Here is a 27,422-nt window from a genome sequence, read left to right as displayed (position 1 = left end):
TGAAGAGGAAACTTAAATTATCAACATCGAATTATAAACGTGTAGAGAGATATCGGTGTGCCGATGGGAATGTGGGATGTTGGTAGATTTCCCCTCGCACATGTAAGGTGGATGGAAAGAAAGAAAGGTAAGTAATAAGTGACAAAAGGTTGTGGTGCCGGTGCCGATATCAAACTAAATTAGCTAACCCCATATCAAGAATAAACTAAAAGGATTCACTACGATAGCAGGTAACAAGGTTTATTAGGTACTGCTTGATACCCCTCATGCGGTTGTCGAAAGGTGAATTGTTGTTGGTGACGGCGATGGAGGCGGTTAGTGATTCTGTAGTGAAGTTGATATGAATGAATGAGTGAGGTTGGTGGTTATGGTTATGGTTATGGTTATGGTTTTGGTTCGGTTGTGGTTGTGGTTGTGATGGTGATGGTGGTTGTTGTGGTGGTAGTGTGTACTAAGAAGGATTGTATTATGGTGGATAGGTATGGAGTACGGAGGGTTGAATAGTGGAGGGCGGATGGGGAGATTCAGGTAGGTACCTCACGAGAGATAGCCGGCTAACAAGGAAGCCTTAAACACTTTCGTACGAAATATCTAGTATGTTAAATGTGGAGCAGGAAAAGGGAACAAAAAGGGAAAGGGAAAGGAAAAGGGATCTTGATTTTCCTGGGTTGGATCTGGTGGATGGGGACGGCACAGTACAAAACAGCAGGTACCGGTATAATTTTTGAAGAGTGGAGTATTGTGGTTTGGTGGTTACGGCAGACTGGAAAATCGACTCACGTTTCTATCATCAGATTTGATCCAAGCGGTAGGGAAACTAGTATGGTAGAAAGATGCATCGGCCTACATTTCCCTTACATTTATCAAGTATCCTTGCATCGGTGGGTTAGGATGATTGATTGATTGATTGATTAATTGATTGATTGATGGATGGATGAGAACGGAAAATACCTCCTCATTGGTATATTCAAATGAAATAAATGATGATAAAAAAGAAAGAACATCTGGAGTATTTCAAATTTATAATTATTATGTAATCAAGATGTAAAGAATTAATTCTTTCACTCGATATCATTTTCTCCATCATCATCTCATTCTTCCTTCCTCCATTGACATTCCCCGTATTAATTTAATTCGATGGTTTCCTTTTGCGATTTATATTGCATGGGGCCGATTGTCAAACCTCAGGCAAGACGTCGTTTCACCCACCAATCAAAATCATTTGACGTTGATAAATCACAAAAGCGGATTAGCGCATGATGATTATCATTGATAATTTCACAAAGAGGTGTGTGATTTGTGTGATTTGTGTAAAGATAAGTGGATCGGTGGCTCATAGTGGATAAATCTAGAGTAGAATTCGGGATAACCGATTTTGGAGTAAAGCATTTAAAGCATTTTAGGGTATGGGTAGGTAGGTGTGTAGGTAGGTACCTATGTAGGAAGGTATGTAGATATATATGTACTCCGTATGTACTTGGATGGGGATGATGGATGATGGATGATTGATGATTGCTGTATGGACTACTTTTACTAAACCCTCTGCATCTTGATCTGCCAGCAGGTACCTTATGGATACTAGGTACGTATAGGTATCGTTCATGCGAGCTTAAAGTACCACTACCCCGAGTCTTTCTGATGTTTTTTAGTACTCATCTTCTTTACACATATAGTATTGGACACGAGGGTCATGAGAATAAAGTATCTACTATTTACCTGACTGACATTGAGAAGAATATGAATAAGAGAAAGAACAAACATCTTTATTGCTTACTATATCTTACTCGCCATCAACACATACATATATTAATTAGTTCAATTAGGAAGGTCGTGGTCGTCTTCCTGATCTTGATATTCCCAAATCTGCGGTTCCGGCGCTTCAAATGTTCAAGGGTCGAGGCTGACTCGGTGGCTTGATTATTTTATTGATTGAATGAGTAAACAAAGACAATCCCTACAGTATTTGTTGTGTACCCCTTCACCACTCAGACTATAATTGAACGTCTACCGAGGATGTGATTCGATCGATCAATGAATCAATCAATCAACCAGTCAGTCAGTCAACAATCAGTCAATCAAATCACACTTTCACACTTTCACAATGCAACCATCCCATCACCTATGAAATAATAAAGTGGCGCGGGCAACATTCCCTTTAAGAAAGAACCATCACATTACTCCGTAACCATCAAATCAATCACATCATCAAATGAGAATCACTGCATGATATCTATCTATCCAACTGAAGAAAGCCAAAAAAAAAAAAAGGGAAAAATCTACCCAAATTATACCTTCCATCTCTTCACCACCAAATGGCCATCGATCGTCCAATTCCCTCATTCTATTGTTGTTATCTTCTCCGATCAACCGTCCGACATAATGGCTTATATATTGGATCCACTCCAAACCCAGGTAAGTCTAATGCCATGACATGTAACATACCGAGTATGAATGTATGTATCCTCCGTACTTTTCTGACAACCAACCCCATGAAAATCTAGTCAGACGACTTCGGCAACATAATGGATTGGCAAAAGGTGGTGCCGTGAGAACGAGCCGAGTTTCTCTGAGACCATGGGAAATGGCTTGCATTGTTACAGGTTTTCCGAGTTCCATTGCAGCTTTACAGTTTGAGTAAGTTTCACACCGTAAGGTTGTTCACGTGATCATTTTCGAGAGATAGATATACATGTTTTACACTTGAGCTATCCATTAAATCCCCAGTTACCTTTAAGTTGGTTATTCAGATGCTCTTGACTCATCTTCATCGAATTCATCGACAGCCATGTCTGATGATACTTACGATTATTATACCATCTCCACCTAACACTTTCAACTAACCTTCATCAGATGGGCCTGGCAAAATCCACACATAACTCATCACATCCCACCATCATCAAGAATTTCACACGCAACTCAAAAGAAACGATCGGGCCATCCTAAACGTCCTCGACACTCTATTCAATCTGTTTTGTCAAATTTACACCTTCTGCTTAGTGTTCCATCATTTTCACGATGGCCACTAGAAGTAAGATTCTTTTCACCGGATGTTCATAAAGCTTGGATCAAGTTGTCGCAAGGGGCCATAGAACCATTGAGAGATTCTTTACCCATCATTACAGATTTTCCGCAAGCAGAACAGGTAATTAATGACAACAAGGATGGTGAGACTACAAGTGGCCGTCATGGAATTGAAGCTCTACAAGTTGCCTATGAGGACATGAAACCGCACTTGGAGAAGGGAAAGAAATTATTCCATCCTGATATGAACGAAGCTTGCGAGATCTGTAACCAAGACCTTCAACACAACTCAAGCCTTCACACCATTTGTCCCAATATGGATTGCGGTACTATCACTCACATGACATGCTTGAGCAAGCATTTCCTTCAAAGCGAGAAGAATAAGCAACTTGACGAGCTCTTAGTTCCTATCAAAGGAGTCTGTCCAGGTTGTAAGATGGAAGTTCGATGGAATGATGTGATAAAAGAATTATCTCTTAGAATGAGAGGTCAACAAGTGGTGGAGAAATTATTGAAGCCGAAGAGAGTGAAAAAGACTGCCAAAGGTGCCACGGTATCTCAGGCAGTTGTCGAATTTGATGATGACCAGGAGGAGGAGGAAGAGGAGGAGGAAGAAGAAGAGGAAGAAGGTTATATCAACATGGGCGAATTCGATCCACAAAATCCCGAGGAAGGGAATGGGTTCAAAAATTATTTCGGTTCTGATGATTCCGATACCATGTCTGTTGTCAGTATCGCAAGTACTAAACCACAGATGCGGAGCGTTCCAGTCAGCCAATCAAGACTTATTACAGTTATTGAAGATAGCGAAAAAGATGAAGAAGAAGAAGAATTGGATGGATGAAAGAAATCGAGTAACTTTTCATGTTCATCTACATGAATCAAACAGCAATGCGCTGGCTTTTAAGTCGTGAGTGCTTTCATTCTGTGGGAATTTTTTCAAGACTGTATCGATTGATGGATGAAAATTTCAACTTGACTTTTACTTCGGTCCTTTTTTTCACCAATATTTCAATGGACTGCCTTATGGACGATCGATTTCTCCCACCATCAAGCGGTGAACAATCTTAGATCTTTGGTCTATTGTCCGAAGAAAATCCTCTGTTCTCGGCCTCCCGGGGTCTCCATATCTACCCCACACTCAGTTGTCGACACTGTATATATTATATATATATATCACAACGAACAGGTAGGTTTGGGAACGAATTGAGAGACGGTCTAGAAGAGAATGGATATGACGGATATGTCGGATATGGTGGATTGATGGATTAATTGAGAGAATTGATGTTTACATGCGCACGTGAATAGTTGAGCACCCACCGGCCACCGAACTGAATCTAGCCTAAACTAAGGCCCGTGTCAACTACCAAAAAGAGTGATCCAGAGAGGAAAAGAATTGGCATTTCTTGCTCTACTAGCTTCAAATCCAAGAAATGGAAATTCTCGCGGAGCAATCCCATTTTTCACGTCCACTACAAGCAATTTTTAGCATAACTCTAAAACTCGCTTCCACTTCGACAAGTTCAATAGGTGCCACTAGATTCAAGCGAAGCTACTCCGACCATTCAAAGGCTACCTTAAAATCGTATTAGGAAAGGCTGTCAAGAGATAACTAGTCTGTTGTTCTCTCAATACCTCTAATAGAAACGCACCGCTCCATCTACAGAATATTTCTCAACTTGCCGAGCAAGCAATGAATCCCTACACATATCTGTCCCGAGGTCAAACCTAATGTCAATGCAATTCGCAAAATCAAATCCCGCCATTCAAATTTTGACACTCGGGTTTTGAACAAAGCATGGCTAAACAATTGCGAATGGTGGTTAGTTCTTTACCGTCGTCCCTGAATTGTCCCCTCCAACGACTTGTCGATCTCTCATTCCATGCTACTGACTGGGTATACATCCTGGTTCTTACGTATTCATCCATCCCCTCATCTCCGCATCTCCACACTTTTACCCCGCTGTACCACCACCATCCTTCTAGAATTTTTACACACCCATTCTTTTAAAATCTACGAGTACATATCAGTCTGATATATATAAATAAATAAATTATCTAATATACATACTTACTCGATTGAGTCGATTGAGTCGATTCATCCCATTCATCCGCGAGCCTAGTAACGGCAACAACAACGGCAACAGCAAACGCCAACAACTAAACTAAAAGGTACATCTCCGGCAACGCAACGCTGCTTGAATTGATATGATAAATTCGAAAATCTAAATCCCGTTGTTCAGCCAAGAGATCTTCCCCCGCTTTATCCAATGATATCTTCTTAATCCTGCTAAACGTTACGAATATCACCGAGTTTTGTTTTTCTCCACATTTAGTCCTCATGAACATTGGCATTGGCAATGCAGGTTAGGTTAGGTTGACTAACACGATTGAAAAATAGATAAAAATAAGAAGGTCATTTTATATTAATAAAGTCCCGAGGTCTCTAAGGATCAAGAATGGAGGTGGATGCGGAGATGGAGGGGGAGGGTACTCCATCTATTCATCCAGCCACCTACCTACCTACCTACCTACAAATACATAGGTATGTATATATATAATGAAGCCCCGGGATCTTAGTAAGTAAGCAATAGCTCATCTTTATATTTCTCTCGGCTTGGCTTTTCTTTTCTTTCCCGTCCTATTCTCTCCTCACCTCCCCATCACGATGTTTCTCCCTCGTGAGCTTACACTTCTACCATTTCTTTCCCTCTGCGCTCCGAGTTTGGTAGCTGCGATCCCGACTTCTCGTGCTGTTGTGCCGGAGGTTACGGTTAGGAATGGTAGTTATAGAGGACTGCATAATACACGCTATAACCAGGATTTCTTTTTGGGGATTCCGTATGCGTTGGTATGTTTTGATGTTTTTTATTTTATTTTTTTAGGGCCGGGTGGTGGAGGGGTTTGTTGTGGATTATACTTGATTTTATATATTCTTCGTCATCTACTCTCAGAATCTCCTTCAGAATCTCCTTCAGAATCTCCTTCAGAATCTCCTTCAGGACCTCCAGAATCTTCTTCCTCTCTACGAGTTACTTACTAACTATTACACTCACAGCCACCAGTAAAAGATCTTCGCTTCCGAGTTCCTCAAAGCCTAAACGAATCATGGACAACCCCCAAATTGGCAACCGAATATCCTCCTTTCTGTGTAGGATATGGATCAGATGATTTTGGACATGAAGTTGATGAAGATTGTCTTTATTTAAACATCGTTCGACCCGCATCCATACCCAAAAATGCATCTCTGCCAGTTGCATTTTGGATACATGGTGGTGGATTCTACGAAGGCGGTTCCAATGATGCTCGTTACAACTTATCGTACATTGTTCAAAATAGTGTGGAGATGGGCACACCTATGATAGGTGTCTCAGTTCAATATCGATTATCTGCTTGGGGATTCCTTGGTGGGAATGAGGTGCTCGAAAGTGGTGATACGAATTTAGGATTTAGAGATCAGAGATTGGCGATGCAGTGGGTTCATGAAAATATTGAACATTTTGGAGGTGATAAAAAGAAGGTTACTATTTGGGGAGAAAGTGCTGGAGCTGCTAGTGTGGGTGCACAGCTGTTGGCCTATAATGGTTTGTTTCCTCTCATTCCAGCGTGATTGCTATCATTATCATGAATTGAGTAATTAATTAACATTAAATAGGACGAAATGACCACCTTTTCCGCGCTGCAATCTCCGAATCCGGTGGCCCTGCTGTCCTTTTCTTCCCTGAGGCCTACTACAATGCTTATAATTCCACCACTCCGCAAACTCTCTTCCAAACCCTCGTCGCAAATACCACTTGCGCAAATACACTCGGTTCAAACACCACATCAACCACATCTCTCCAATGTCTCCGCACTCTCACCTTCTCCGATTTAAATTCCGCTCTCAACATATCAACCAGCGGATTCGGTCCCTTTTTCCCATACATCGACCACGACTTCATAGCCGATTATCCCAGTAAACAACTCGCCGCGGGAAAATTCGTCAAAGTCCCCTATCTCATCGGCACCAACACAGACGAAGGAACCGCATTCGGATCCGGCTACGGACCAGACGGCAACGGTGTAAACACAGACGCTGAATTCATCTCCATGCTGAACTCTACCGGTCTCCCCCCCTCCTCCAACGCATCCCTCTCCATCCAAACCCTCTACCCCAACAACCAAAGCGTCGGCATCCCCAGCTTAGAAATGTACCCCGACCTCTTCACCCCCAGCAATCCGCTCACCGCAACCTGGGGCTTACAATCCCGTCGCGTATGCGCTTACATGGGTGATTTAATCATGCATGCCCCGCGCCGTCTAACTTCTCTCTCGTGGAAAAAATTCAAGATCCCCATCTACACCTACCGTTTCGATGTCCTTGTAAATGGACTTCCTAAAAATATGGGCGCGACCCATTTTCAAGAGGTCGCGTTTGTGTTTAATAATACGAAGGGGGCTGGGTATGATACTAATCCTTTTGGGAATGTGACGGAGGGGTATTTTACCCTGGCGCAGGAGATGAGTAGGAGGTGGGTGGGGTTTGTGACGCGCTTGGTGCCGGATGTGGAGGGGATGGGGGTTAGGTGGCCGGATTATGCGAGAGGGGAGAGGAATTTGGTTTTTATGGGGAATGGGAGTTTTGTGGAGGAGGATACTTTTAGGAAGGAGGGGATTAGGTTTCTTATGGAGCATAGTTTGGATGTTTATGGGAAGTAGGGTGTAGGAAGTTGGGGTGGTAGTGGTAGTGGGCGTGGAGGAGGAGAGAGGGGAATGAGGGGTTATGAGATATCTGGTAGGATGGGATGTGATGGGATGGGATATGATGTGATATGATATGATTTGATGTAAGATTATTATATATAATTAATGAAACAATACTCCTTTATACCGATGGATCAATTGATTATTTGAGATATTATTTTAATATCTTCTATTTTCTCTCCCTGCTCGTCTATTCTTCTCTTTTCAATCACCTCTCCAAACCACCTCTCCAAACCACCTCCCAAAACCCTTAATTATGTAAAATAAGAATCAAAATAACTCAACTCAATTCAATTCAATTCAATTCAATTCAATTCAATTCAATTCAATTCAATTCAATTCAATTCAATTCAATTCAATTCAATTCAATTCAATTCAATTCAATCCTCACTCTTACTCTTTTCTTCCCCCCCTTAAACTAAAATAAAACAAAAAATTACTTTTTTTTATACCTTATCTTATCTTATTTATTTCATCCTTTAAAATAATTCCATGTTACTTCGATCAATTAATTAATTAATTTCTCACATCTTTAAAATATATCAAAAAAGAAATCTAACTTATCTATTATTTAGATTCATAATCTACCCTTTCTATGGGTATCTTTTGCACAACGTAGAGATCAGGGGATTTGGTTTGGGTGGAGGTTATTGGGATGAGTTTGTGTACTATTATACTATGGATGGCGGATTTGTTGTTGAGGGTGTGAATATATGAATGTATGGATAATAGACTGACATGGGATGTATATATCTATTGAATACTGGGATACAAAAAGAGTTATTAATGAACAACTCATTACTTTTCTCAAGGAAAGTAGTAAAAATTTAAAGAGGTTATAATTATAGAACAGCAATTTGAATAAAGGGATTGGAGGATATACTTGGAAGGATATTCTATATAAAAGGTACAAAACGTTTGAGGTAATCTATATCTAAAAAGATACTTAGAAATAATGATAAAATAGAGAATCATGAATAATCCTGTATATTGTCCTTTTCCTATTTGTGTATAATGAGAAAATAGGAAAGTATAAGTTTACTACTTTGCAAGTAGTAAAAGCAGTAAAAGCATTGATTGAAATTCGAAGGTATTGCACATCAAAAAACCCTACCTCCAGTTAAAAAAAAAAAAAAAAAAAACATATTCCAAGCGAGACTATCGAGATATTGTATAGATAAAATCATAAGAATATAATAACGACAGACATAAAGATAAAAACCAAAATCTAGCTAAGCTAAAATGCACCATCACCAACAGGCTCCTAGAATCCTCTCATTTCCGTATCTTACCCCATACTCAGAACAAATTATCAACAACCAAACTACTCCAGAACCTCAATCCGTCAGTGTCCAACAATCATAATGATGACTGAGAAAAACCCCCTAAGAACAAGCTGGACAACCTTGAAGCCAAGTCTTAATCGGCTGAGAAGCATAATCTATGAATTTATGACCCCAAGCATCTTGTGCACAAACTATGCAAAAATTAGCAGGAATCCCATACCCAGAATCCGCTCATTCTTCTGTGCTTCCAATTCCTCAATTCAAGAAGAAAAGGAAAATAGAAAAAAAAATAGAAAAAGGAATACTTACAACAATCGCATGGAGGACTCTTATGCATATTATCACTCTGTTTCCAATCTTCTGCCTTCAATTCACAAACTGGAAGTGTAAAGAATCCGGCAGTTGTATATGCTTTATTCGCATCATTATTACCGACGTATTCCTGTGCTATATTGTTAAGATGGTAAGGGAGATCTTTGTAGGAATCAAGACCATGGCCAGTGTACATATTATATGTACTTTCATAAAGGGATTGAAGGGCTTTGGATATCGTTAGTCTAAGGTTCATACATCCAACACAAAAAATAGGAGAGGAATGAATGAATGAATGAAGCTGATGAAGAAAAGAAATAACTCACGAATATTAAATCCTCCAATTGAAGCCACCTTCCCATTATCAATTCCCTGTGGCGCGGAAAACTTCGAATTATTATCCACGCCTGCTAAAATCATCATGCCCTTTTCACCACAATATCTTCTTGGATCACCAGCATCTTTTCCACCTGTATTTCCATGCCAACCTTGACAATTACTCGTAACATCGGGAATATAGATGAAAAAAGCATTTTGTGCTTCCCAATATGCTTGAAGAAGTTGGATAGCTGCGTAGCGGGAAAATAATCCATCGAGTCCATTTTCACCACCAACATATGCTTGGAGGATATCGGAACCGGAAAATGCACCACCGAGGAGAAGATCTTTCATCTGTTGATTATTTATGTTAGTTCTCTTTCGTATCTTTAATAAAGATTAAATGTTGATATAATTAGATGAACTTACATTCCCGACACTATTCCCACTCACCATCCCATTACTAAACGTCCCATTATGTGAAAACTCCAAACCACTCAACGCCAACTGTTTCATCGCCGGTAAGAGATCCGAGATTTGCAACACGCTAAGCTCATCCGATTCTTGACCATCTTGCACATCATTGGTAATAGTGCCTGCCAAAGTAGTAACTCCGGCACCAACTCCAGCACCGACTGTTAGCATCCCGGCTGTGATTTGTGTACCGAGGACGGGGAGTGTGAATGCAGCAGCGCCAGGTATCCACAAGGTACCGATTACGGCGGCTATGGCGAGGCCGCCGGATATGACGGTTACGGTGTTTTTGGCGCTGACTTTTGCACCTGGGGTGGTGGGAGCGAAGTTCTGACGGGGAAATAAGTTAGTTAACTCCATAGATTTCGGGGGATTGAAGCATAGGACTTACAGATTGAAAATCCACACTCGTCTGTGTAAGTGTATCAACCGAGTTACTCATCACTTTCTCCCACTGCAAATACATTTGCTGCACATTCATCATGGCCTTAATACCCAACCATCCCTGTTCTTTTTCCGTCACTGTTCCATTCAATGAGCTACAACTGGGTGGTGTAGTTTCGCAATTATCGAAACTATTTGGACAGTAGAAATCCACGTTATACTTATTACCAAATTCTTGATGGAAATCGAAACTGGGATCAGACATTCGGGATGAAAACATATCGTTGATTATTTGGTCTACGTTACGGCTATTCCATGTATCGCGATCGAGGGTGATAGGACCGCTACCGCAGTCGTCGGAGGTGCCACCGCCATTGTTAGGTTGGACGGCCAAAGTTCCGGGATTGAAGTTTGAAGGGACAGGAGCAAGCTCCTGGCGAACTTTGATGGGAATTAAAGCGGGAGATGCGGAGATTGTGAGGACATGAGAAAGGAGGAGAGCGAGGAGTGTTTTGGACTGTTGGGAGTGCATTTTGATATACTAGGAAGGAAAGGGTGTGAATTTTGGAGAGAATAGAGAGAAAAACTGAATGGATATGTCTTCAGTCAAGGAAATAAAGATATCGTATAAGCAGAAGAAAAGTGAATTGATAATGAAATGTTGTGAAAAGATGTGCAATGATGTATGAATGAAGATTAGAATCCATGGAGATTCATACTCTTTTATATCCTCAAAACTTCTTGTTTCCTTCAAATTCGGTTGCTAGAATTCATTATGCCAAGTCCCGAATCATGGGAAGGATTTGAAATCTTCTGCCGCCGTGGTAGCAAAGGAGCTGATTACTCTTGTTATGCTCAAAATACATCTGATACATGATGTAATCTTAGATTACTTTTCTAGCCGTTTGCCTTTCATCCCAGATAGTCAATTCTGAAAATACAACGATTGTAGAACGTTCAACTAGCCTCTTGCTAAGACTACTAGAAGATTAGAAGATCAAAATATGAGAGGTTATTGATTTGTGATAGGCTACTGGACTATTTTTATCATATAAAGATTTTGTTTTTAATAATCAACTATTTTAAATACGCGAGGTCCACAGATTTATAAGATGGTCTCTAATTTCATATCAATCATTCGCTCCACAATATTTAGTGGCTCTGATAATAGCATTACATGATGTGCGATTGATCAGCCTATTGAAGATGTCAGATTGATAAATTAGGCAGTTTATTTTTAGACGAGCTTATGCCAAGACTCCCCCAGATATTTTCAAGTTGTAGTTCAGCCTTCTGAAACGTGGATTACTAACCGAGGGACAAGTGCGCCATATTCCACAATTGGCGCTAGTGATTAGGTCGATCACTACTTATTAGTTCAAGGTTAAGCGTATAGATAATGGATGAGCCCATCCGGCTAAATTTAATTATGATGGTGTTCGATGAACTTGCACAATTAGATTATGGGTTCACTATTTGGTAATCGATTGTTTTACTTCTTTGGAGAATAATTCAAGAACAAAGTCTGCAGCTATCCAAAATTTCTAATCATACGACTATTTTTCATCTCGCAAAGCCCCTGCTTAGAATTCAAGCAACGCATTTCGAGGGGGGACAAATTCTCCTCCATTCAGGTTCCACAAACGCATAGTAACAGTGGCTTTCAACGATAGGGATAATGGGAAGTGTGTTGACAGTAAAAGTGGACTGATGTCTGAACAACACTGGTCGAAATTGAGAACATGGAATTCTCTGATCTTTTTGATCCCAAGTTTTCTAATTCATCTTTACTTCTAACCTATTGCCATGGTCGGGACAACTAGCCTTTTAAAGTAGTAAAAAAGGGTATAAAGATCAAAGACTACCAAGGTAGCTATGGACTCATTTATAATAGCTCGTGGAACCATAGGCGGGTAAGTGGTCACATGATCACTGCCATATCTATTGGAGAATATGCCAAGCGTCAGCGGTAGAAACCCCGTTTAGAGACGGTTGTAGAGTCACAATCATGCGCTCATGACGATTTCTACTGAAAATGGAGACTGATGGTAAAACCTCACTTTAGGAGGGTCATTTTTGCTATGGTAAAAAAAGATATCTAGAGATAGGAGCCAGATCACAAACTTGAATCTCTTATAACTCCATGTATCCCTGAATGATGAGGCTCACGGATTCACTAGAACCCGGGGATTGAGTATCACAAGCCAATCGTGTATGAAAGACCCCTCAAATAAAGTCGATCATGCATATTCCAATGATAACCAATGCAGAATGCTGAGTTAGTGAATAAACCAATGTATTCAGTGTATGAGCCCGAACTAGTGCTTTCTGAGCCGAGCGATTGCTATATTTTAAGTCGCAAACTGAAAGAATGCTTTTCTGTATGGGACAGATAATCAACCTCATGGATAACATTAGGTGGAAGCAGATGCCAGGAATCTTGACTGGAGTGCTTAATTGTGAGCCTCTCATGGAAATATGTGATGTGAGCCTTGAAATATTTCAGGGACATGATATGCTCTGATTATGATGAAGCGAATTTTGATAATGACAATAGATGATGCCAGCAAACCTCAACTTTCAACAACAATAAATATCACCAGCTGAGTTACACTCCTCAATCGAGTCTGGGTATGAGCAGATTATTTTCAAAACCTTTGTAAGCATTACCAGAGGTGCATGGGAACAGAGGAAACGAACACTTTCGGACGGGTCTTTGGATCTTCTACATCGCTGCAGTCTAAATTGCGACTTCAACTTTATGGTCTCTTCTTTGACCAGTGTATAGTTTATATTTCTCACGAATCGAACTTTCGATGTCAAAAAAGCGGGGTTCTTGATTAGTCCTAGATGAATTGAATTGTAAGGGAGGTTAATACTTGAGGAGCAATTCGACAAGTAGTGAATCAACAACGAGCTCCAGCATGACTTCGGAACTACGCCGGCTTCAAAGCTACATAATCAACCAGCCTGTGGAGCTGCATGTAAAGTAGAAAGAAATCACCTCGACTTCTGTTCCAAACTTTCCACTTTCACTATACAATCATAAATCGCTTTTGTTCATGAAAAACTCTTTCGTAATAAGCCCATATTCATTAAGGAAAGAAATAAATTTTGAGGGAATGCAGCACTAGGAACAGCACCCAAGATGCTTGATGACATTAATACGTCCAGTTCAAAGATAATACTACGGTAACAACTTACGGCCCATAGAAGACTATAAGGTTGATACCAAAGCAATATGCTGAAGGTGAATTCTGAGGTTGCTATATTCCATAAAGCATCCACAGTGGAATGTAGAACCATGCAACTGCAGTATGACTCGACCTTTCCTTGTCATGTATGTCTTCCAGATGAAATTTTATCGAGGCTTTAACCACAAGCGCAAATGAATCGGCGAACCTCGAGAGTGCTTCGATTCACCATGATCAATCTGCGTTTCGACTTGTTAGTAGAAGGATTCAGTCATATACACTCCAAGTGAGGGACGTCTGAGAGCTCCATGGGCTGAAATCAAGCATAAAAGCTTTGTGTTGTGTTCACTGATATGAAACTAGGTATTGAAGGATATGGCAGATTATTCCCTCTGTCGCTCATCAAGCCTCGGGATGCTTGTAAGTCTTGATAGTCAACAGACTGGTCACAAAGACTATGGCCTGGCGAGATACTTCCATCTATTCGTGTTAAGATAAGTATACAGATATCTAGCAACACACCAAAAAGTGTAAAAATAATGGTAATCTGTGATCAACATCGATCAACAAACTTTTAATCATTCAATGTGTGGGGTCCGTCCAAGCTGAGCAATCCAAAAAACCCAGAACGTGGCAGCCAACGAGATCGTCTGGGCTAGTATGCAAAAGCTACTTACCTTTGTACGAGTGACTTTCTTCTAGAATTATTGATAATTATCTCCACGTTTCTCGCCTTGACCTTCTGAAATTTAGTTGATCACCCTTGATGGCGCGGCAGGTATGATTCATGTCTCCTGCCGTGAATTATTTGAATGAGTGCCAAAAAATAGGCAAGTCCGTGTTGAGAGTTTCGGTGAATGCTAAGATTCACCATGAACTCATAGTTTGTCCATGGCACTCGCAATCACGATCGTTCCTGGAAATCCACTATTCGTATGACGGCAACCCAGGCAGCATAGTCGCAAGGAATGATGTGGACGGCCAGGAGCCACCGTTGTATGAAAAGGAGGAAGTTGGTATGTTTGTTATTGAAATCCTGGTCCAGAAGAGCAATGACGGTTTTTCTCCAGAGTTCATGACTCACTCTCAAATGAAACTTTCTTTGTTAATGAGATTCCAAAATGCGTTTGAAAAATATCTCATCTTCCGAACTATCTCGCCTTCGATCGGATGGATGTTGAGATGCGATTGAGGTACCACTAGAAACACTAAGACGCAAGTCAGATGAGCAGCATGCTGCGCATAATGCCAGTCATGAAATTCAGGTCTCTGCCGACCGAGATTTTAAAGATGAGATGATTAAATCAAAACATTCGGTCTACAACAGAGGCTATTTATGACGGGGATTGGGAACAGTGCGATACCCCCTCAAGACTCCAACCATCAAGTGGATATAGCATAGAACACCGAGTTCAGATTTCCAACTCAAGAGTATAGCATACTCATTAGACTGGCGCTTGAATTGATGTATTTGATATGGTGTACGTTGAGTCTAGCATTAATCATATTATTGGAACGAAAATGTTATTTACCCGGCGTCTTTACAGCCACCAACAAGTCCATTCTCGTCGCTTGGCTATCGTTATTGGCCTTCATTGAATGCCTTTTATATCCATATAGTGTCATAACATCCGAGCCCGATGAGCTGAGGCGTAGGTCTGCAGGTGTAAATCCGTGACTGGACTTGTCCAATGCTCAATGGTATTGTAAGGTGTCCATGTAACGAAGAAGTATTGCCGGAACGTAGGTAGAGATATTGGCTGGAAGGGACGGTCATTCGATGGGCGGTATAAAATTCAAGGCCGGGACTATTCTATAATGGTCATTATACCGTACACCCCCCACTGCCTCTAGAAGTACGAAGATGGCTCGCAGAGACGATGTGAGGGTGGCGGAATGTTTTCTTGTCTGACGGAACATTAGATTTACCACCAGAGCCACAGTGATAGCATTACGAGTTGTAGAAAGGTGTAACTCGCATAGACATGGAGTTCAAAAGCTGGTGAGAATTTGAGTGATTTCGAGAGTGGCTTGTAAGTGTGCAAGTCCAATTATCGGCGGTGGGTAAAACATCGCACGCCGACCAAGTGTAAGAATATCTATTCCAGAGGACCTGTCTCTCGAGATTGTAATCTATAGAAAGTGGATATCCTCTGTCCTTGTGACAAGAATCTCCACCCTGATTACACAGTGAAAACCACGACTCAAGATCGAAAAATTAGATGTGCAACAAATTCTTTGAAATTACCAATTTGGTTTCGCAGCCCCAGTACAAATAGGGGTGCGAGTCAACGTTAAAATTTAGATATGCAACAAACATACAGGAAAGATTGAAGGTTCCACCATAAACAGGTGTGAGTCAACATTCAGGATTGCGGACATGCAACCCAAACCATAAATAATGCAAAGACGGCCACGATAGAAGAAAATAATATCCACACGATAGAAGGTGCGAGTAAGTGCTCGGATGTGTAGGTGTGCAACAAGAGTTCCTTTGATGCTAGGAATGTGTACGAATCTTGGAAATCTCCACAATGTTCCTGCGAGATAGAAATTCTGCTCGGCAAGAGATTACACGAGCTACATCTCCACAAGGCTATGGAGTTCGGCGATGGATTTATGTCCCCACCATGTCAGTGCGACTCAGGTTCAGATATGCAACAGAGAGTTTTCAAAGATCGGTTGGACGGATCCTAGGCCTTCTAAGCCGTAAATCTTAAATACTGCGGAAAGATCTCCCCTGTGATGGAATGAAAGTGGAGTGTAAATCATTCGACAATTTGGTGACCTCGAGTCAGTCATCTTGTCCTTTAGGCGGCACCCGCCACAGTGATTTTTCATGGCACTTTAGATCAGCATGTCAGCGGGAGCGGATGAACCGCGTATCTGACAGGCATGACGTGAAGGCAAGATGTGCAACAATTGTGCATATGTGTAAACTGGTCTCTTCAAAACATCCTGCTAAGGGGAAATAATGAGCGATAGACACGCAACAAAACCTGCATGTGTTAATGCTGTCACGGCTCTATCCCCATTTGTGCTCTTATCATTCCATAAAAAGAATGGTGTCCGCGAAGGAGTGAGCCCGATGCGGCGAAAATGAGCGAGAAGCATGTCGCGTTTGTTCTTAGGGTAGCCACGACGCAAATGACAAAAAAAGACGACAATCTCATGACTCGTCGCACTACAATGGGCATCTTGAAAGCCCGTAAATTCGGCTATCTCAATTCTATGCCTAGATACCTCTCCACCAGATGGAAATTTGAAACTTTCCATGGCATCTAAGGAGTAACTCTAGGAATGGAATCGCATCCGACCTGACGACTGGGATAATTGTAAAGCTGGAGAAAGCGAAGGCTTCATTATTGCCATGCTGCATCTTGACTTGCTGCATATCTATAAAGGCGACGGTCAAAACCTCCCAATCTTGTCAGTATTTCCAGCAGTGCGGAAGTTCAGTGTTGCAGCGCAAAGGACTCATGAAAGATCACATTTCAGCTGCTGGTTTGGAAACCTCGTTTGAAACCGGGGGGAGCTTGCGGAAAGCTACCGTAGGCGGCCTATGCCCTGTGTGGAGATAAGGCTGAACAACGGGATCTTTGCGACGACACATTCTTTTGTTCTAGTATGTGCTTGCTCGAGGAAAAACTCTCGGTGTGCTGTCAAATTCCTGAAGTCAGCCCATGTCCCGATGGTTCCGAATGGCCTCGAGTCTTCGACATCAACGAGCAGTTTCCAGCCATGTTCAATGATCGTCGAAAATTGCCGAGATTGCGAGTGGAGAGACTATGTTCATGGGACATATACAAGGGAAGCTGACTCGTATCCTTCTCTTGTAAGTGGTTCATTTCAAAGCGGTGCGAGGCAAGACCGTTTTGAGCGTTAGCTTGGCAAAAACCCCGAGTAATCATGGCATGACAACGAGTCATGTTATTGTCAATGAAGCGGGTATCCAGACTCAGACACAGATTCGATTTTAAATTTCACCACCTCCTGGATTTCGTGCTCGGAATGCAAGGCTGACACTGCTGGTATACACTGTTACACGTCTCATTTATCCCAACCGAGACGTTTCCATCCTTCTTTTGACAAGAACGAAGGCGGACGTGAATAACTCCGTGACCTTCGGGGAGATGGCTGCAATTCTCCTTTTTGAGCTGTGGTAAATGACTCGCGCATGTCCTTTGACCAGCCGCATTCGTCAGGCTTCGGCTCGCAGGGTTCCTGAGCAGTATATCCTAGATTTGTGTGATAACGCAATCTAAAGAAGAATGGGCTTTTCCCTTCGCCCATCACATAAAAATCGTTCTACATAGTCAGAAATAATGATGGTTTGACGATGTGCATTGTGTGTGCAGTACATTCGGTACGTTTGTTTTATGTTCCACGTTCTTTAGTTGAGATGGGTGAAATGTTCCCCCTGCATTAGTCATCTGAGTATTAGTAAGCGCGCCAATCATGCTATCGAAAATAAATTGGATTGTTCCAAAAAAATGGAAAATATTCAACACAACAATAAAATTCACAATCACAATCACAACCACGAGTGAGGAGTATGGAAGGTAAATGTTGCACGTCGCAATCCTCAACATTTTAACTGGGTCATGGAATTCTAGACTATAACAAAGCCAGGAATCCTTCGAGAGGTACCAGCAACGAAAGCCACCCAAGGTTCATTCGCGACTTAGATAGAATCTTGGAACGCAAGCACAGTCAGCCATGGACAGTATCTCCGGGATGAGATCCAAGAGCGACATCAATGTTGCACGTCTGAATTCCCAACGAAAGTTTCGAGCCCAATTGGATAAAGGCCATGAGAGTCAGCTTGACTTTATTCCTAACTTTGGTTGAGATCCAAGGAGACAACACTCCGAGCTGCGATCCAACAACCACACCATTTTAGTTCATGAAGGGATCGCGCCACACATGAAAACAAGCTAAATTTATATGCCTTTCGGTACTCCTGTTGAACATACATAATCTGGAATGGACATTTTCGATCACGGGAGAAATCTTTTGTTGCATATCGGATTATTTGCCAAGGGTAACTCACAGCTAGGAGTGGGCTAAAAGGTTACTCCCGTACGTCATATTAACCTCAAACTGCCCAGTGATTTAAATTCGTGTGCTCAGGATAACTGCTCCTTTTCGTTGAGACGGTATCACATATCACATGTCAAATTCTCCAAAATTGTCTTCACATTTCCCAACCACTTGGTCCAAGGTCAGTTGGAAAACCGCGGAGATGTTTCCGGATTTATGCATGTTCTCCGTCTACTGAAACATTCGTCGAGCTCCTTCACAAGCACCGTGAAAGGCAGAACTCTCGGGACACTCTAAGGCTTCAACTTTATCCCTTTCGACTTAAAATCTACTCACTTGGCTCCTCATAATTCGATTCCCTTGATCCGAGCGATCGTACCTGAATGGATACTGGAGTACATTTCGGCTGCACATTTCTTTCCATCAGGAACGCCTCAATCTATTTTGTTCCCACAAATCGGAAATGATAAATTATTACCTGCTAAGCCCTAAGTACAAACTTCCCATGTTTGTTGCACATCTCAATTGCTATGGAAATAACGGAATTTTCCATTCATTTCTCTTAATTAATTCTCTTTCTTTTCCCTTTTCCCAGTGCAAGTGGTCACTGCATTTTTAGGTTTCGACGTTGTGCTGTCAGCCATGCCACATCATAGCCCGTGTACTCCGTTAACACGTCGACGATCATGTGCACGACCCAAATAATTGGTAATGTTTGAGAAGTGTTCATTTTGTTGCAAGTCGCAGTGTTACCCAAGAATTTAAGGTTTTCCAATTGCATTGCTTGATGATGGAGTTGGAATCTGGATAAAGTGGCTAGTTGTCATTGGTACAAAATACTTACAGTTATACGAGTATGCACCATTAAATATCAGGATGTAAAGGTATCCCGATATCAACATCATCAACATTTTTTGCCAAAACGTAGCACACATAGGACAACCAACCATTGCAGTCGTCAAGTTCCGAAGTGTTTGGCAATATTTGGTGGCGGCCCTGACTTCGCGCACCAGTCGCATGGATATCGCCATATTCTTACGCCAAGGACATCATGGTCAATGGTCGAACTAACCGAGTTATCCAATCATTACCCCCTTCATTGTAACGTACAAGACTAACCTTCTCATATCATGAATCCTTTCGGTATCCTTCATGGTTTTTGTTGCATGTCTTAAAACCCATGGCAACTCTATGATCCACTCAATTACCTAGATAATCCTTGTCGTTTGTGGAGGAGTGGGAATTCCTCTGCATTTCCGACCAGGTCCTAGGGATTCCAAAAAGTATGATGATTTAATGCGAATCATAAAGCCTTAAGAATTTGGTTTTGGTTGCTCTTCGATCCCCAAGATCAGAGGATAACGCTGCTGATGATCATGAGAAAAGTCACACCTAGGAGGTAGTCACAACCTGCATTCCCGTGTTTCTTCAATCTCAGTGGCCCCTGGCTTGTTTTTCACATTCGGTCGTCAGGAAATACGCAAAAGACTTACCAGCTTCACAAACGCAAGGTTAATTATTTTACATGAAGCCTCAGAATATAAACGTTACATGCGTATATCACCCGTTGTTTGGCGACTCATAGAGTTCCTACTCACTTCGTCAGTCTCAATCGGATTCATCTAGGCTCTTAGGCCGGTCAAAGGATCTCGAGTACTTTCAAGGTACTTCTTACAAACGCTCAAAGCGAGATATCAACATGGCAGCAATGGTTCGTAACAATAGTACCCCGGTACTTGGGCTAACATGACTGAATACCTCCAGCGGCTATGCTATGAAGTCCGTCTCGTTAAGATCTATGATCTCTAAGCAAGTCTGAAATGTTACAATAATCTGTTCCTCCTTTATCTTCGAATTGTTGAGCTTTATGAAAAAGCTTGAGTGTGTTCGTGAACTTACTTCCGAAGCTTCAGGTTAACTTCATTCATTAATTCATAGCGGTGAATCATAGTGACAAAAAATATGCATTCTTCGGATGCAACACTTTGGAACTTCTAAGAGCATGTTTACACTTGGTTATTAATCTGTATTAGAGTTAATAAGTGGTAGCTCGGCCCAGATTGTCAAAGTCTCTATTCTGGTTCCATAGTAATAACATGGTCGTAATTTATCCAAATGCCTCTGTCAACTATTCAATACATCAGCTCGCATTATGGCATCAAAAGTCCTTCAGTAATGGACGCTAAAGAGAAACTCGGAACTAGGCATCATTGCCATCGGGAATCTGTTGGTAAATTAATGAGAAATGATTAAAAGGTTTTTTTTGGACAAGCTTGTAGGGATAAACCTTTTACCCCCGTTCTCAAAAGCTCAGTCATTCATTTCAGCCAGTCGCAACTCACTAAATCGGTACTTTTATACTCTCCTCAAAAGCGAAATCATGCTTTGTTGATAGTTGTGGCTATATCAAAATCTGAAAGTGAGGGGCCTTACCACCACAGCTAGGGGTTTAGAAGGCAGGAAAACACAGCATGCCTTACAAAATTCGTATAGCAATATTTGGGTTTTGTTCATGTATCAATGTACAGCTTTATTCTTAATCCTATTTTTACACACGAGTTTGAGCATTCAGCGCGCAATGTCAAGTCGACTCTTCTCATTATGTCCATGATATCGATCCTATTTCTCATTCACGAGAAGTATCTGTAGCTTTTATGCACGGACAAGTAGACTGCATGCCTAGTAGTAGATATTCTGCATTGTATCTTTATTATTTGTGATGGAAATGCGAAGGTGTTATAGTAAGTCTAGCGAGTATTCGCTACTTATATATGCGAGATTAAAAAAAAATTGGTGATCATTTATACTTATAAAAGCTTATATTATATAGAGTAAGTAATCAGAATCTATAAGAAATATCATATTGAATGACCCTATATTATAGTGAATCTCGAAGTGTTTGTGCATGATTTGCATACCAATGACCAACTTCATTGATCGTACCCACTAATTACCTGCAAGATCTGAGGCGAGCCAATATTTAAATCTTTTAAATATGCCAAAGAGTTATATCAACATGTCAGTAATGAACAACCAAGCAAGTACTGGTTATGATCTATCTTACGGTGAGTTCACACATTGCGCTGAGCCTACATGTTTAGCAGATATTAATTTCAGATCAACTTCTGATGACGATATATGAGGATTGTTTAACATCTTGTTGGTAATAATCAGTTTACGGATCACTTTCATGATCAAAACACTGCCCTAAATATTACATCCTTGATACTCAGTCGTCTAGCGTCTGTACTACAAAAATTATGATTCCCTTATCTATATAAACATCTACTCCATCAACAGCTTCCATCCCAAACGAAAAAAGATATTTACAATCCGAATATACTCAATGTTACTCTGCTAGAATTGCCTAGCTACTTTCTCACTAGGGATACCCAATAAAATTTTGGCTCATCTAGTCGATTAATCTGTCTTATTATGCCGCTTCCTTGAGAAAAGATATGGTAACTAATAAATGACGTTATTCTCACCAGTGACAGAGACAAAGGTAGCATTTCTTTAAGTTAGACGATAAAATATTGAAAATCCAATTGACAATGAAGGTACGCCTCTGAAATCGAATCCTGGGTCTCGAAGATATAGACAAATGTAAAAGAATAATTCTTCTATAAACTTCTTCAAGACAATTCCTGAATCTACTAGAAAATTTCGCCTAATCTTGGCATTTAGTGTATGTTTGATAAACACGGGATGCAGATAGAAAAATTGACTTCTTTCATCCATCTGCATTTTGGATTATGATATTATTTCTTATCTGTAGAGTGAATACAGAATCCAACAAAGCAGCTCCTCATTATCACTGAATTATATACACATACATTCCCTTTATCGTTTACATCCTTGTCCACTTCTTGTATACAGAAACACTTGCCCTTGATGCACTCCACATTAAACCTAATTATAAGGACCAGAAATGCAACGATTTAGAGATATATAGATAGTCGCATCTTGCCTTTCATCTGTATAGTTTCTAAAGAAAAGAAAATCCGAGAACGATCCTTAAGGCAGAATAATCAGGAAGCAATGACGTGTTAAGTTGAAAATGTAGTTTTTTGTGACAATAAAAACTACTTTCCTCATATAGTCACTCTACCTTAACTTTTATCACAGACTACGTTTGATGGAAGTAAAACAAAAGTGGCAACAAAAATTTCTGAAACCCGATTGAAGGAGTTTTAATTAATTCAAGTATCTAACCTCTTCAAGTCTGTCTAAAAAATCTAACGAGCTAGAATATAACCGAAATACTTTCTATTATGCGAGTTAAAATAATGTAGAAACTCTTCTAATAAAGAGAAAAACTTGAACTACTAGATATCGAAATCCTTTTATAGATCTTAAACTCCTCTCTCTAAGTACCTAAGTGAATAGGTCTGTAGGTCTACACATTTTGTTTTTCTGTTATATAAAGATATGTATCATCTTTTCAAAAATGATCCTCAAGTATGACAGGGCAAGTGGGTAACCCATAGATACAGGCCAGGAAGGTATTTACGGACTAAGTCTTTTGTATGGGTATAAAGGATTGTTTTAAAGACTTATATGATCAAAAAAGATACTCGATATACATACACCTCATTAATAATATCAACACTCAATTATTATCAATTTCTAATCAAACTCTCAAGAAATACAACACAACATTCAGAATTTTAAAGCTAAGACCCTCAACCCCAAAAAAGCTCGAGTTCATATTGGATTTGCCGAAAAGAGTTATAATTAGAAATAATATATTCAAATCACTCTCAAAAAATCAATAAATAATCTTTAAAATCTTTAAAATCTTTCTCTTGCTGTTACCTCTTACTTTTCACTTCTTTCCCTCAAGCTCCTACTCCCGTCCTCCAACCCCATCCTCCTATCCCATCCTCCTATCCCATCCTCCTATCCCTATCATGTCCGTTCATCCTTCCCCTATCACATCCTCCATCCTCCATCCCCCATTATCTCATCCACCCCACCCCATCCCAACACCATATCTCAAAACTCCCTACACTCCTCACAATACCCTTCCCTTCCTTCTTCCCCATCCCAAAAATTCCACGCACCCATACCCGCCACCACCAACTCACCCCCTCCTCACCATAACCATACATCCACCCATACCCAACAATCACCTACATAGACTCTGTAGTGAAAGCCGCTAAATAAGTATGATGAGTATTAACCCATCTCAACAATTTATTTCATCACACTATCCCAAAAAACAACCAAACCTATCACTATCCATCGTAAGATTACGAGAAAGACCTACCAAATACAGCAGTAAGGAAAAGACGCGGAATATATAAAGCCGTTGTGTATATAGATAGAGAGATTCTAATAAAAAAGTTCTATCTAATCTACGAATTATTTAACGAAAAATATTCTACCCTTCCAAGCAATCTTCTTCCATTATCCGATACCATCCATATAAAAAAAACAACGAAATAATCCCCTCTTGCTCACATCATTCAATATATATCTATTATATCATCACCTCTTTACTCATATCCATCAAATTCAACGCCATTACCTTTATCAAGTAGATAGATAGATTTCCAACACTAAACATCCATCTCAACACCTTTACCATCCATTACCAGCAGCAAACTGAGCATCCACATCTTCCCACCCATCAAAGACACCCTCAATCATCTTAACTCCCAATCCTGGATCCTTGCTTCCAGTTGTCGCCCTAATACTATGCATACTCAATTGTGGAATTCCCACATCGATAGCTCTAACTCCCATTTTAGAACTCAACATGGGTCCTACAGTACCTCCAGATCTAGAATCGTTTCTAATCATGAACGTCTGAAGTTTCTGTCCACACTTCTCTGCCAACCTCTGGAAAATAGCCGTTGAGACAGAATCCGTAGTTGTATGCCCATTACTATCAACCTCAAGGGTAAGTCCCACATTGAGTCTAGGAGCATGATTCTCGAGGTATTTTTCAAGGAAATTAGGGTTCGTAGCATGTGTAACGTCAAACGAGACGAGGAAAGATTTAGCATATGTTTCCATTAGAAAATTAGGGCTATATGTGGAATCATTGAAACTTTCCACAATACGTTCCACTGTTCCTGGAAGGAAATTGCTATTCGCACCTTGGCGTAGAAGAGAGCCAATTTCTTCATCGTCGAAGAGACCAACCATGGAGATAATACCCGATGTTTTGGATTTTTCCAAGGTAGAGCTGGAAATTAGTGCTTCGATGGATGACCATGAACAAACTTTATCATCAATACGTCCTGAGAAGATCAAATCCTTCTCGAGACCACCGAGCTGAGCTGGTTGAGTGTCGAAGAGTTCGAGTTCCCAGTTGATGATGGCTTCCTTGTTTTCAATGCCCAATTCTTTGGCAATGAGATTTACCAGTTTTGGTGGTTGAGTAGAGATGAAGCTCGATTTGGCACCCGATATGGCTGATGTTTGAAATGTCTCAGGTGACGATGAGGACAAATCTGAATTATCGAGTCCAATAATTGGTACGAGTTGTGTTTCTTTGTTATTTTGACCAAACATTCCAACACCGAAATGAGGAGCAAGAGTTGGGATACGTGCAATTGGCCAACCCAATTTTACCAACTTTTGGGAAATGGATCCAGATTCATCCCGGACCAAAACTCTACCACCAATACCAAGATCTCTGTCCCACCATGTTTCATTCAAAGCACCGGCATAAGGAGCAACTCCAAGTTGTACGCATCCAGCCTTGTTGTTTTTCGTACTGATGGGCTTGAGGCGAGCTGTAAGTGAATCGGAGTGTGCTGCGACCATTGCGATTCCATTTCCAGATTGGTAGGCGCCACCAACGGAGAATGCAATTAAGGATGTACCATTACGATTCAAGTAGTATTTTCCATTGGGCTCAAGTCTATCGTTCCACGATTCCCGTGGGGAGAGCTGTAAACAGGATACTTTTAGCATTTGTGCTTTTTAGGCCCAAGTGCCCTGACTTGTCAAGACGGAATAGTAGGTTGGACTTACCTTGGAAAACCCAGCTTTCTCCAACTTGTTCTCCCAGTATTGGATAGCATGCCATACCGTTGGATTTTCTGTCATAAAGTTTATGAATGGTTCTGCATAATCCTCAGGTTCCTTGAGCCTGATCTCTTCTTTTGCGGTTTTAGCTTCCTTAGTTCCCATGGCGCTTGCACTGGACGTGTTCCTTTCTAGATAATCACAGTATTGTCTAAACAAAGTTTGCTCAGTACTCGTAGCACCGTATGCGGTTCTGATTGATGATAGTCCATTAGATTTCTTCATCGTCTCATATAATGTCTCATCAGGAGCATTGTCGTCGGCAATCCAAGACATTGTGTTCTTAACCAATATGTCCTCGGTTTGCTGCCATGACTTTTCGGCTTCCTTGTCAACTTCCATACTCTGGGTCTCTGGATTCTGTACTCCTTGATTTTCGAGCTCTCCCGGGGCGATTGCTTTGAGGCTACGAATCGGTAGTCTTTGAGGTTTGTCAGAGGACATGCTTGCAAGAGCTGCACCTTCCGAACCCATCTCTTGCATCTCTCTCCTTTTGTGACGGGAGGTGGGTATAGGAGCCAGGGCATAAGATGTTCTCGGATGATTCGTGTTTCCCCAAGCTATCTCCTGGAAAGTCGCCTCTCGAGCGGCTGTCTCTTGAGCAACTGCTATCTTGTGAAGATTAGGCATGTCATAGGATACATTTGCATTCTCTTCTTGCGCAATTGTCTCATTCGACATGTTAGAAGACATGCTCGTGGTCGTTGTCTCCTTCGGAATTGTTGCCTTGTGAAGAAGAGCGATTGATGGTTTATTTCTGACCATAGTGGTTTATCCAAGGAGAATCGAGGTTTCGTGGTATTTGAGGGGGCAGGGGCTAATAAGTAGCAGATCGAAATGACGATTTAGATGGCGATTGCGGATGTATAGTGCGATGTTGGGGCGAAGCTATTGATGGATGGACTGTTAGTGTGAGGACCTAGCAGAGAAGGAGGTTTACCGGTGGATGGATAGATGGATGATGATGATGATGCATGAATGGTTGATTAATACCTACATACTTTGATTGATAATAGACGTTTGTCAGGAGTAAAGTTATGAAACCAATTGAGAGAGATTCGAATGAGAGGATTGGAATTGAATCAAAGATGGGATGTTGTGATTACTATAAATTGAGTTGGGTAGGATTGTCTCTACATACCTCCATGCGAAGTAGGTCTTACAGCCTCTTCATTATTATAACTATGGCGTTACGCACACACCGATACTCTTGGCGATCAGCTTCACCGTGATCGGAGGCTTAAGCTCTTATCTCTTATCTTTCTTGGTATGAGATGAGATACTCCCTACCTAAATTACAGGCTTCATGCATTCTGCATTCTGCATTCCTCATTCTTGGCAATGTATAATGAGACAGGAGTCGACTTCTTTGAACATCAGTCTTTATCAACGTCACATCATGAGATTCACTGTAGCAGTCAAAATATTTTTCACATAAATAACCAAATCATCCAGATACCAAGAAACAATGTTGTTGTGGTCAATAATCTTTTTCATTTCGATTGAGACTCAGTTCCGTGGAGAACCTGGGATTTCCAGGCGGTATCATCCATCGTAAAAAGCCATGCTTGCTTGCTTGCTATATAAGTTTCATCATAATCAT

The 27,422-nt window shown here is 40.9% G+C and overlaps 13 protein-coding genes across 13 annotated transcripts; 8 read left to right on the top strand and 5 right to left on the bottom strand.

Moving 5' to 3' along the window:
* Positions 1-348: 348 nt before the first annotated feature.
* Positions 349-504, top strand: SS1G_01476 (predicted protein; the record flags this gene model as incomplete). The annotated part of the gene is made up of 1 exon (XM_001597232.1): positions 349-504. One exon carries the CDS (start codon positions 349-351, stop codon positions 502-504), a length of 156 nt encoding a protein of 51 aa, XP_001597282.1.
* Positions 505-2,312: 1,808 nt separating this feature from the next.
* SS1G_01475 (hypothetical protein) lies at positions 2,313-2,943 on the top strand (the record flags this gene model as incomplete). The annotated part of the gene is made up of 3 exons (XM_001597231.1): positions 2,313-2,412; positions 2,502-2,545; positions 2,851-2,943. The coding sequence occupies 3 exons, from the start codon at positions 2,313-2,315 to the stop codon at positions 2,941-2,943; spliced, it is 237 nt and encodes a 78-aa protein (XP_001597281.1).
* A 394-nt stretch (positions 2,944-3,337) lies between these two features.
* On the top strand, positions 3,338-3,865 carry SS1G_01474 (hypothetical protein; the record flags this gene model as incomplete). The annotated part of the gene is made up of 1 exon (XM_001597230.1): positions 3,338-3,865. One exon carries the CDS (start codon positions 3,338-3,340, stop codon positions 3,863-3,865), a length of 528 nt encoding a protein of 175 aa, XP_001597280.1.
* A 954-nt stretch (positions 3,866-4,819) lies between these two features.
* On the top strand, positions 4,820-5,190 carry SS1G_01473 (predicted protein; the record flags this gene model as incomplete). The annotated part of the gene is made up of 2 exons (XM_001597229.1): positions 4,820-4,938; positions 5,106-5,190. The coding sequence occupies 2 exons, from the start codon at positions 4,820-4,822 to the stop codon at positions 5,188-5,190; spliced, it is 204 nt and encodes a 67-aa protein (XP_001597279.1).
* A 499-nt stretch (positions 5,191-5,689) lies between these two features.
* SS1G_01472 (hypothetical protein) lies at positions 5,690-7,719 on the top strand (the record flags this gene model as incomplete). Its single annotated transcript, XM_001597228.1, has 3 exons — positions 5,690-5,872; positions 6,080-6,605; positions 6,677-7,719. 3 exons carry the CDS (start codon positions 5,690-5,692, stop codon positions 7,717-7,719), a joined length of 1,752 nt encoding a protein of 583 aa, XP_001597278.1.
* Positions 7,720-9,149: 1,430 nt separating this feature from the next.
* On the bottom strand, positions 9,150-11,070 carry SS1G_01471 (predicted protein; the record flags this gene model as incomplete). The annotated part of the gene is made up of 5 exons (XM_001597227.1): positions 9,150-9,241; positions 9,360-9,590; positions 9,689-10,034; positions 10,110-10,484; positions 10,546-11,070. The coding sequence occupies 5 exons, from the start codon at positions 11,068-11,070 to the stop codon at positions 9,150-9,152; spliced, it is 1,569 nt and encodes a 522-aa protein (XP_001597277.1).
* A 715-nt stretch (positions 11,071-11,785) lies between these two features.
* SS1G_01470 (predicted protein) lies at positions 11,786-12,141 on the bottom strand (the record flags this gene model as incomplete). Its single annotated transcript, XM_001597226.1, has 2 exons — positions 11,786-11,904; positions 12,093-12,141. 2 exons carry the CDS (start codon positions 12,139-12,141, stop codon positions 11,786-11,788), a joined length of 168 nt encoding a protein of 55 aa, XP_001597276.1.
* Positions 12,142-13,462: 1,321 nt separating this feature from the next.
* SS1G_01469 (predicted protein) lies at positions 13,463-15,072 on the top strand (the record flags this gene model as incomplete). The annotated part of the gene is made up of 6 exons (XM_001597225.1): positions 13,463-13,522; positions 14,096-14,152; positions 14,360-14,419; positions 14,486-14,510; positions 14,617-14,748; positions 14,936-15,072. 6 exons carry the CDS (start codon positions 13,463-13,465, stop codon positions 15,070-15,072), a joined length of 471 nt encoding a protein of 156 aa, XP_001597275.1.
* Positions 15,073-16,831: 1,759 nt separating this feature from the next.
* SS1G_01468 (predicted protein) lies at positions 16,832-17,017 on the top strand (the record flags this gene model as incomplete). Its single annotated transcript, XM_001597224.1, has 1 exon — positions 16,832-17,017. One exon carries the CDS (start codon positions 16,832-16,834, stop codon positions 17,015-17,017), a length of 186 nt encoding a protein of 61 aa, XP_001597274.1.
* Positions 17,018-17,359: 342 nt separating this feature from the next.
* Positions 17,360-17,551, top strand: SS1G_01467 (predicted protein; the record flags this gene model as incomplete). The annotated part of the gene is made up of 1 exon (XM_001597223.1): positions 17,360-17,551. One exon carries the CDS (start codon positions 17,360-17,362, stop codon positions 17,549-17,551), a length of 192 nt encoding a protein of 63 aa, XP_001597273.1.
* An 894-nt stretch (positions 17,552-18,445) lies between these two features.
* SS1G_01466 (predicted protein) lies at positions 18,446-18,726 on the bottom strand (the record flags this gene model as incomplete). Its single annotated transcript, XM_001597222.1, has 2 exons — positions 18,446-18,607; positions 18,709-18,726. The coding sequence occupies 2 exons, from the start codon at positions 18,724-18,726 to the stop codon at positions 18,446-18,448; spliced, it is 180 nt and encodes a 59-aa protein (XP_001597272.1).
* Positions 18,727-19,501: 775 nt separating this feature from the next.
* On the bottom strand, positions 19,502-19,806 carry SS1G_01465 (predicted protein; the record flags this gene model as incomplete). The annotated part of the gene is made up of 2 exons (XM_001597221.1): positions 19,502-19,578; positions 19,620-19,806. The coding sequence occupies 2 exons, from the start codon at positions 19,804-19,806 to the stop codon at positions 19,502-19,504; spliced, it is 264 nt and encodes an 87-aa protein (XP_001597271.1).
* A 4,555-nt stretch (positions 19,807-24,361) lies between these two features.
* On the bottom strand, positions 24,362-26,584 carry SS1G_01464 (hypothetical protein; the record flags this gene model as incomplete). Its single annotated transcript, XM_001597220.1, has 2 exons — positions 24,362-25,681; positions 25,766-26,584. The coding sequence occupies 2 exons, from the start codon at positions 26,582-26,584 to the stop codon at positions 24,362-24,364; spliced, it is 2,139 nt and encodes a 712-aa protein (XP_001597270.1).
* Between the last annotated feature and the right edge of the window lie 838 nt (positions 26,585-27,422).

Source organism: Sclerotinia sclerotiorum, genomic scaffold (genome assembly GCF_000146945.2).
Source record: "Sclerotinia sclerotiorum 1980 UF-70 scaffold_2 genomic scaffold, whole genome shotgun sequence".
NCBI classification, from domain to species: domain Eukaryota; kingdom Fungi; phylum Ascomycota; class Leotiomycetes; order Helotiales; family Sclerotiniaceae; genus Sclerotinia; species Sclerotinia sclerotiorum.
The sequence above is the reverse complement of the archived record's forward strand: the minus strand, read 5'-3'. Positions and strand labels throughout refer to the sequence as shown.